The 10123-nt window shown below is 30.0% G+C and overlaps 1 protein-coding gene across 1 annotated transcript; it reads left to right on the top strand.

Annotated features, from left to right (window-relative positions):
• Nucleotides 1-665: 665 nt before the first annotated feature.
• On the top strand, nt 666-9836 carry LOC107456478 (uncharacterized). Its single transcript, XM_016074351.3, has 2 exons — nt 666-710; nt 6284-9836. Exon 2 carries the CDS (start codon nt 6374-6376, stop codon nt 9689-9691), a length of 3318 nt encoding a protein of 1105 aa, XP_015929837.2. The 5' UTR covers nt 666-710; nt 6284-6373; the 3' UTR covers nt 9692-9836.
• Nucleotides 9837-10123: the final 287 nt, after the last annotated feature.

The following is a 10123-nucleotide window of genomic DNA, read 5'->3' on the forward strand; positions in this document are numbered from 1 at the left end:
GAGCACACAAAATGAGGTTTCTATCTACAGGGGAAAATATGATTTTTAAGGTCGATACAGTTCTTTTAAATAGATCATTAGTTTTTCTTTCAAATTTTTTTATGGAATCAATGCAAATTGGAAGAGTAAATAGTAGTCAGTTGAAATGTTGCTGTGTCTAATCCCTAAGTGGTCTAACCCAACTAGACCGTTTCCCTTAACTCCCAAGAAGTCTAAAAACAGATGTGGAAAAAAACTTGTCTAACTTAAAATCAATACAGTCTAATTATATTTAGTCTAATTCTAATTAATTGTAGGATCCGTCTTCTCAAAGGAATTTTTAAACTTTCGGTTTTACTTCTTTAATTTTTAAATTGTCTCAAAAAGTTTTTATGATTGCAATTTTTTTTTATTTGATTCTATAAAGTTGAATTTTCCGGGAACACTATGATGTTTCAGAGTTAATTAATACGAAATAAAATAAATTTTCGACAATAAATGGAATTTACTTCGATTTAATAAAACTGTTAATTCTGCATCGCACTTTCTTTTCGGGGAAAATACCGCCGAATAATCTATTGTCTTAACTGCTACCAAATATGCGATAATTATCTGCTGAGCTGTCTGTTTAAGTGATAAAAAAATGATTTATCTTCTATAAATTTGTTTAAACAATTCAATTCTACTTCTAAGCTTCCCTTACTCATGGCAGATACCAATTGATTTCTCCGGTAAGTGCTTTTAAAATTTTACAAAGCTTACGTTAATTTTAAATAATAATAAAATCACAAGAAGAAACTGATAGGGGGAAATGGCATTCATTTTTGCCCATTCCCTACACTCAGATACTGTAAGAGTATTAATATTTTAAGTTAAAAAATTTTTTACGTGGAAATATCTTTTTCAATTATTTATCGTGAGTGACATGATATCTTTTTCTGATTTTTTTTTTATGCATTTTTTACATTTACGTGTGCTGTAATATAAATAATAATACTAGGCTGTAAAATTTAAACGTAACAAAGAGCAGTAGAAATGTTTTAAGATAAGTTCACGCTGAAATTACGAACCGATCTAATAGGTTGGCTGAAAGGAATTTTCCCGGTTGCCACATCAATAAAACGGGGAAATCCCACGGGCCAGTAATATAATACAATAGTAGAAATGCAATGGCATGGCACTATGGAGATGATCGTCAATTTCATTATAAATTATTAAATTTTGCGATTTCCACATACCGTTATTTTATTAAAAAATTAAAAATAAAACTAGAATAGAATCTAAATCTATATTTATCTATAAATATTATCGTCTTTAGACTGAATATGATATATATGCATTGAAATATTTAATGTATCAATAGTAATAAAGTGCAAAAAAATTTATTTTTATTACGAAGAATATAATTTTAGGGTTAATGTGAAAAGAGACAGTATTTTTGTTTAAATAAAGACTCAATGTCATGTAGTGGTGGCAGATCTCCTCCTAAGTGATCTTAATTTCGATTTGGTGTTTTTTTTTTGTCCAATTAGTCTTTTTAATGTTTAATTTCTTTGATTTTAATGAAAAAATTCATTCCTCTTACAAGCATCAGCCACGAATTTTGCACTACTAAATTATCTGATATAATGTTATGGCCTTTTTCATTTTCCTAATGATTTATTGTTTTAAACTGTGTGTGATAATTCAGCGAGATACTAAAATATCATTGGCGAGCCCCTAGTGACCAGTGGGACACATGTTTTCTACATCATACTGTTGTTTCTAATTATGTTGCGAACTAATAAAATAGATTAAAAGCAAATTTATTATGAAATGTAATGTCAAATTTATTTTAAATATCATTCGAAACTACAATTTTACACTGAGAGACAAAGTGTGGTCAAACTACCTGAATATGGTAAAATTCACCCTGTTTCTGGCTCTGTAGGAACATCAAAAGCTCGATAATTTTTACCGTAGCACTTTGGTAATGATTTTGGTAAATTTAAAAAAAAATATAATATAGTTTTATAGTATGTGATAAAATTTTGTAACTGTGGTACAATTTGGTAATTTTATCATAGCATATCATAAATACCATTTTAATTTACTTTTCAGATTTGTATTTTTTACTAAATGTGTGGTCATAAAAAAAATAGTTTTGAAAACCAGAATTTCTGGTAAACCATTACTATATGCATGGAAAAATTACCAAATGAATGGCTTAAATACCTTAATATTTGTTTCATTAAAAAGAACTTTTATTTTGCTTTTATTTTTTTATCTGAAATGTTATCATCATATACTACGAAAATTTTACAAGATTTCTCTTAAAATTCCAGTTATGATTTGGGTTAAATAATAATAAACAAAATTTTATTAAGATTTTTATTTTCCAATTATTAGTTTTTTTTCACATTTACATTCATATTCAGCCAGAAATACATTTCGCAATGCCAAAATGGAAGCACATATATCTTTAACATTGAATTTACAACCACTTGAAACCGTATTTAAAATTAAGCTAAGATGGTTTGTGTGCTAGCTCTGAAACTTTCTGTTATGCTTTAAATTTGTGTTAGTTATAAAAAATATGTTTTATTTTATCATGAACTTTCCAAATTATTAATAGTTGAATCAATTGGGTAATATGACTTCGTAATACGATATATTTTTGTATTTAAATTTGCCATAAATACTTTTTTTAAACATATAAGATAATTTGAACAATATACATTACGTAAACAATTAATTAAATAATGAAATGAAAATAATAAAAACAAATACAAGTTTATTAATATCCATAAAAGTATTGTATTAATAAATAACTCATATTAGTAATAAAAACAAATTAAATTATATACTACTAAAACATAAAATTAAAAAGACCCATTTTTAGTTGAAAAATTAAAAAGTTGTTAAAGCTATTATTCTGGAATTCTCAGTTCTGCTCGTAGTAATCGTATTTAACTGCATGAGGGTAATATTTTCTGCAAATTGTAATATTATATTAGCTGATAGTTCAATTCCTATATTAAAAGTATAGATAATATAAATTAACCTGAACAAAATAATTATGCCTGTTGATAATAGTAATAATTATAAAAATGAGATATTTCTTAGAAAATAATGATGCAATATTATTTTGTATTTAAATTTGTAATAATTTAGTTCAAACTACTCAAAAACTATAGATAGAATGAATAAAAATAAACCAAAAAGAATGAAAACCAGGAACATAAATATTAAAATGCGATAATAAAAACAAATTAGAATTAATTAAATTTATATCCATCATATTACTGATAAATTATTCATAATAATCATTCATTATATCACTGATAAAATATTCATAATTTTTTTTCTTCAGAAAATACTAAAACTAAAATCATTATTATTTAAAAACGAGAAATTTTCAAAATTTTTTTTTACTGAAATTCTGAGTTTCTCTCTTAGTCTATCTTTATTTAATAGCATTTGAGTAAAATTTTGTTGTAATTATGACTTTAATAAAATGGCTCTTTAAATATTATCAAAGAGGATTTTTTACTGATATTTAATAATTTTTTACTTAGGTTAAAAAGTTTTGACTGCTAATACCTGCAGAGAATCTTAAAATTTCTCGAATGGCAAAGTTTGACTTGTTGTTGAAGGACGTGAAATAAAACCTCATTATCTTAAAAAAGAAATTAAGAAATGGAAATTACTAATATTCTATATAATAGGTATTTTTTGTATTTTTGAGTCCAAAAGTAACTGGCAACTCGCAAAAGTATATTGCGAAATAATATTTGAAATCAAAAGTTACCTTTATTTTTTTATAAATAATAAGTTTATGTAATGAGAATAAATAAATTTTTGTAATAGTTTTTGATTTGTAAATAATAAATTTCCATTTTTCTATGTACATATAAATTTGAATTTCATCACTTTTTCATTTGAGTTTTTAGTGAAGAGATAATATCAACTAATACATAAAAAACTGATTTATTTAATTTTTAAAGACATGTGTCATGCATCATACTAAATAGTTTTTTTTAAATCACGTTTTTATAAAAGCATGAACTAGAAACTCAATTTTATAACTTTTAATCCTGCTATGGAAGTCTTGACTCTATACACTATGTGGACAAAAGTATCCACACGCCCATCTAAGGAATATAGTGTAGGGTTGTTTTTTATAGATTAGTTTGGCTCCTTTAGTTCCTGAGGTTGGAAACATGAATTCTGAGATGCTTAAGGACAATTCTGCTGTCTCAACTCAACCACAATATTTCAGGGAACTCTTATTTCTCTTGTAATTGGATAATTGCTCCATTCGTTCTTTGAGAATTGTGCTGTTGTAGTTTGAAGAAATAGTTATTCAAAAACTGGACAGCTTTCTTAGAGCCCCTGATGGAAATATCGTATAACAGGGCTGTCCAACTGGCGGCCCGCGGGCCGCATGTGGCCCGCCAACACATATTGTGCGGTCCGCCAACTTTTTATTCAGGCTGATCGGCCTCAGTTTTCCCATTAAAATGTAAGCAAATTGTTTTATAATCCTTCTGTTCCTTTGTTTTATAATTAATAATTCAACTATTAATTGTTACTAGGAGGCTCCGCCCCCTGCTCGCTAACGCTCTCCAACCTCCGAGAATTGCTACGCAATCCCATGTGGTTCACGCCGCGAACCATGGCTCGCTGCGCTCGCTCGCCAATGAACACAATGTTCTAGCACAAAGACATAATATATTATCATCAAAGACATAGTATTTTATCATCAAAGACATAGTATTGTACTTATGTAGAAGAATTCTACCAATGTTCTTATTGGCTTTTAAAAAAGTATATTAGCTATTTAGATTGTACATGGTGAAAAAATCAAAACATTAGCTAAATAAGAAACATATTAGCAAAATAAATTATCAAATATTGCTTCACTAATATTCTGCATTTTAAAGCGTGAAAATTCAATGCATAAATAAACGCGAAATATAAAAAAATTCAATGCATTCAATACAAACACTTAAACGTTTTTTAGACGTTTAGGTAGCTCCCAGTAGAAAAATATCAATTCAACAGCGGCCTTTTAAAGCATTCTCACTTCAATTAATTAATTAATTCCTAATTGAGTTTAAATTAAATATTGTCATGTTTTTAGTGCATGAATCTGAATTGAACAACCTGATAATGCTTACTCTGGTTATTGTTATCTGGTTGCTCACTACGTGCTCTTGCACGTCAATTAAAAATGAAAAGTGTTGCCAGCGCGAGAAAAAAAATATCATCGGTTTTATTGATACATACATACATACGTACGTATTAGCGTTTTATATAATATAGATTGTATAAGAGGTAAGAGGATATTGTTCAACTTTTATAAACTGCGGCCCGCCAGGTGATCAGTGACCAGAATTCTGGCCCGTGGGCTCCTTGCAGTTGGACAGCCCTGTCGTATAACACTTTTAAGTCGAATTAGAACGTAAATTATGTAACCAATGAAATCAACCATCCTCATCGCCAGCACTTACTTTAGCTGTTATGGAAGCCTGGAAGTCAATTTCTATAGCCTATCAGAAATATTCTATAGCCAACCTTCTATAGCCTATTCTACAGCCTGCTTAATTGTCGTCCTTTGGTGTAAGACAAAAGCTCATTTGGCCTTGTCACAATATCTTGGTAATCAAATACAATTTTAGTTAGGTTAGATAAGCTCACTCCCTTTGCCTTTGTCCAATCTCTCTGGGAGTCTTCAAAGGAATCATTGAAATCTTCAGGGATGGAATCAGTCTCTGATTCGCTGTCCATTTCAAATCAAAGGTAAGTTCAAATGAGCTTGGTTATTGAGGCTCATAAGACAGCCCGCAATTCTGTCTTCGGTCTACCGCCCCCTCTGTCTGCGTTGGCCACCTGATGTACTGGTGTTCACCCTCGTACACAGCGTTGAGGTGCAAAGCAAATTGATATTTGCTATTAATGATGGTAGTTGGTAGACCTTTTAAGAATTCGACGTGGGGAATAGACTCTAAACCCTTGTTCCACGGCGAGTATTCGTTCTCGAATTACTTCACAAAAGCAAGACAGTCTCTCCAGGCGTCTATGGACTGGCATCGATGCCAAAGTGTGATCAACATAATATTAATACTGCCTAATATACTCCCCGAGTTCGTAATACTGGGTATCTGGATGCTTCTGACCAGATAGTGTATTCCATGTTCTGATTAGTTCTGCCAATGTTCTGCAATGATATTCCTTAAATTTCTTGTAGGGTAAACATATAGTTCACAATTTTATATTGCTAATTAATTCACTAAATACTCATTGCATTTTTTATTTTCAGATTGGAATTTGAATAATGTTAAATAAAGTAGGATAGTTATTCGTGGTTTAATTCTTAGAGGGCTCAATTCAACAACAGTGAGCAGATAAGATGACGCTTAAACCACCAACGAAGAAAGATTTGACAGCATTTCCTGCTAATGATAACCATGAAGAGCCAGATGAAGTATGGAACATTAGCGCACCGAAAAAGAATAGCTTGTTTTGGTCAATACTGATTCCTTACTTAATAAAATCTGTTGAAAATGGAACATTTCGTCAAAACATCCAATTACTGATTGACGAAAAATTTAAAAATCTGAGTAAAGAGTTGAAATTTGATGTAATTGAAAAAAGAGTAAAGAATATCAATCCGTTTAAAAACATTCACACTCTTTATTCTGATAAAAATCTCATTACGTTAATGAGAATGTTGAAAAAGAAACTGAATCAAAAGGCAGGTAATTTGTTGAATAACAGTGAGGGTAATTATCGAAAACTCGAGGCTGCTGCTAATATGCTAATGTGTAACATCGATCTTTATGAGGAGGAACCAAACAGGAAAAGTTTAAAATCGTTTATTTCCCCTTCTTCAAGTCAAAAGGGTACACGTTTGAAAATAATCATTTTCAGTCAAGTTGAACCATCAAATGTAATTTATGGATTCGGATTAAGTAGAAGTTATTCTTCGAATTTACAAACAAATTCTTTAAAACACATTTTTAAAACAGCTGGTTTACAGCAGACTGTAATATCGGATATTATTAAGCTACTTCCTTGTGAACACTTATTGATTACGCTTATTGAAAGTTCATTTGGACATGTTATTCCTACACTCTTTAAGTCGCCATACATATTAAAGAAGCTTAGTGATGCTGGTTATGAGCTAAATCCTTTGACAACAGATGTAAATGGTGTTTCAGCATTTTATTACTGTATACTTTTAAATGATTGGAATCTCTTTCGCGTACTTTATAATCAGGCTTCCAGAAAGGATTATTTTCATCAAGAAAATGCTCCCGAAGACGATACTTTAAAAAAATTGACAGCCATACATGAAAGAATTCATGACGATTTCCGATCCAAAGGTTTTTCCAATACCTCTCAAAGAATGTATGATCTTCTAATGCGTTTTAATGATTATCATATTGAGATTGAAAGAGATGTCACTTCTATAGGGCATGATTCAAAAGCACAAGTAAGTGAGAAACTCACCAAAACTATGTTGTTTATCATAGATAAATACTCCGAATATTTCCACTACATGAATGCAAAAACTGGACTTGATAAGTATGAAGATTTCCTCCAAAATTATGAATATCACAGAATGGTGGATGATTTAACTTGCATGTGTTTCTTTGATCATTTCTTATCATTAAAGGTTGAAATAAATGAACAAAATAAAAATATCTTCATTGAAGTACTAGCTGCTTTGTTTCTGTATTTTTTGAGCAAGTTGAAATTTGATAGAGACATTTTCTTTTCAGATTTTGTAAATTACAAGACTGAGACGAAAGCTAAATATTTCGTTATTTTTTGCTATCGCATGAGGTGGCATAAAGCATTATCATCACTGTCTAAAGAACTAAGTAGAGGTCTACCAGAATTAAAAGATTCAAACATAATTAAAATTGTCGAAAACTGCTTGTCTGATTACCCTTTGATTAAAGAAGAATTTTCGCTGGCACGCCTCCAGATGTATTTAAAAATATCGGAAGAAGTTGATTTTTCAGGCAACGAAATAAAATCTGCATTAGCTGTTTTACGCACGCTGCAAGTCATCGGAGAAACATTTTGCAGCTCAAAGAAAGGTTGCAAAATAACCCCATTATTAGAATACAGCATACCTATCAATGTTGTGAAAGTACTATGTGATATTCGAAATAATTGTTTGTCCCATTTGCATGCAAGCTTTACTCAAGGCAGAAAAGAACTTGAACAACAAAGTTCGTTTCTGTTAGAAGTCCAAAAAGAATTAAAAGACGTTGCTAAAGCATTTGAGCCCATATTTGTGATGCAAATATTTCGTGCCAGGGATTTCATGATTACTTATGGAATTGAAGAATCAAAAAAGTACGACAATGATTTGTTTAAAAAGCTTAACGACATGAAAACTGAAATATTTGATTTGAAGCAAGAGCATTATGGGAACCATGAGGACAAATACATTGCAATATCAAGTACAATGATAGACTTGATACCAGAAAATAATCAAATTAAATATGATCGATTACAAGTTCATTGTGAGGGTCTGAAATATTTATTGTCATTTATGTTTAAACATTCGAATCATTGTGATATTGATGATTTTAGTCAAGAAGTTGAAAAAATTGACAATCTATATTTAGACGGCAAACACGAAATTTTATCTAAAGACTCGATAAAGGAAATCATTGATGTTTTCTCTGAACTTAAGCAGATGTTTATTTCAAAATTTGGAGGAGTACAGAGAAATTCGACTGAAACACCTTTCCTAAACTTGAATGCTATTTTCAAAACCGTAAAAGAGCACGAAATATTTTCTCCTTCAGATCAGGCGATAATAAGAAAAAGTTTTTCAGAGTTTTTAGACAAAGCTAAGCAACAAATTATTGATCATGTAAACGGCACACAATCAAGCACTGAATTTGATGAATATTTAAAATGTGTAATTAAAGACAAAAATGTAAGAAAACAGATTAAACAAAGCAGGAAAAATGCAGAAGAAGTCTTAAAAATTTTACATAATAATGCGTGTTCAGTTGAGACCATATTAGGTAAAGAAGAAGAAACTTGCTTTAGACTAATGACTGCTTTGAGTGATGATATATATAGAACTGTAATCCCGAATCTATGCCTTACCAAAAGCATTCATGATAAATTGAATAACTTAAAAACCCAGAAACTAGATTTTCTATTGGGGAGAATGAAATATTTGGAAGAAATATTAATTAACGATGATGATTATTTAAAGAAATCAAGAATTTATGGAACGAGTTTAGAGTACAGAGATCATACGAAGCGACTCCTAATGCTCCGCTACACTGAGGAAATGGACACTAAAGCTGCTTTAGAAATGCTTCTCTTGGACTGTCTTGAGATCTTGAAGAAAAGAGATGCGTTTAAGAATCTATGGCTTAAATCTACAGATCTATTCTTTGGTATAAATATTCGAGATACTTTGTCCCATGGTTGTCCTATTTTGGAAGTGTCTAACGATCTGCTTGATGCTAACAATTTACCAATGGAATTTATAAACATTGCTTTAGAACTTATCGAAGATCAAAAAGCTTTAAAAGCATTATATGAGATCTCGCGAAAAACAGGATTTCAAGGAAAAGAATTGCAGTTGTTTGTAGAGAACAATTTAGATGACAGATTTCCAGATCTTAAGAAAACATTACTACAAAGTGAAACATGGGAGCGTTATTTATTTCTATTTTCGAACTGAACTACCCTTGTAACTTCTAAATTTAAATTATGCAAAAATTACTTTTTTTTAAAGAATAATATTTTTAAATTGTATTTTGTATTTGGGGTAAAAATTAATTTTTTAAGGAAAAAATAGCCGAACAAGTGATTTTACAGTACTTTAACATTTTATTTTGTCTATTGCATAATAGATTTTTAGGCAGCGTGTGTAAAAAGTTCTAATATTAAGAATGTTCTTCGAAAGCTCTTTTACCATAAAGCTTTTTAGCAGAAAGTATGCTATTTTTGTACGTCTTGTGAGTTCGTAACAGTTATTTATAACTATTTTAAATTTTATATATTTACCTAGCTAATTTTATTCATCAGGGCAGTATATAATGTTTAAAATTGAAGCATTGTGCAAGAAAATCAGACCGAGACTTTTTTCTCATTAGAAGAAAAATAGTTTGAA

This window comes from Parasteatoda tepidariorum, chromosome 10, assembly GCF_043381705.1.
Source record: "Parasteatoda tepidariorum isolate YZ-2023 chromosome 10, CAS_Ptep_4.0, whole genome shotgun sequence".
Taxonomy (NCBI): Eukaryota; Metazoa; Arthropoda; class Arachnida; order Araneae; family Theridiidae; genus Parasteatoda; species Parasteatoda tepidariorum.

Bases quoted from the DNA above. Each gene is read 5' to 3' on its own strand.
- LOC107456478 (XM_016074351.3), top strand. From the start codon at position 6,374: ATGACGCTTAAACCACCAACGAAGAAAGATTTGACAGCATTTCCTGCT.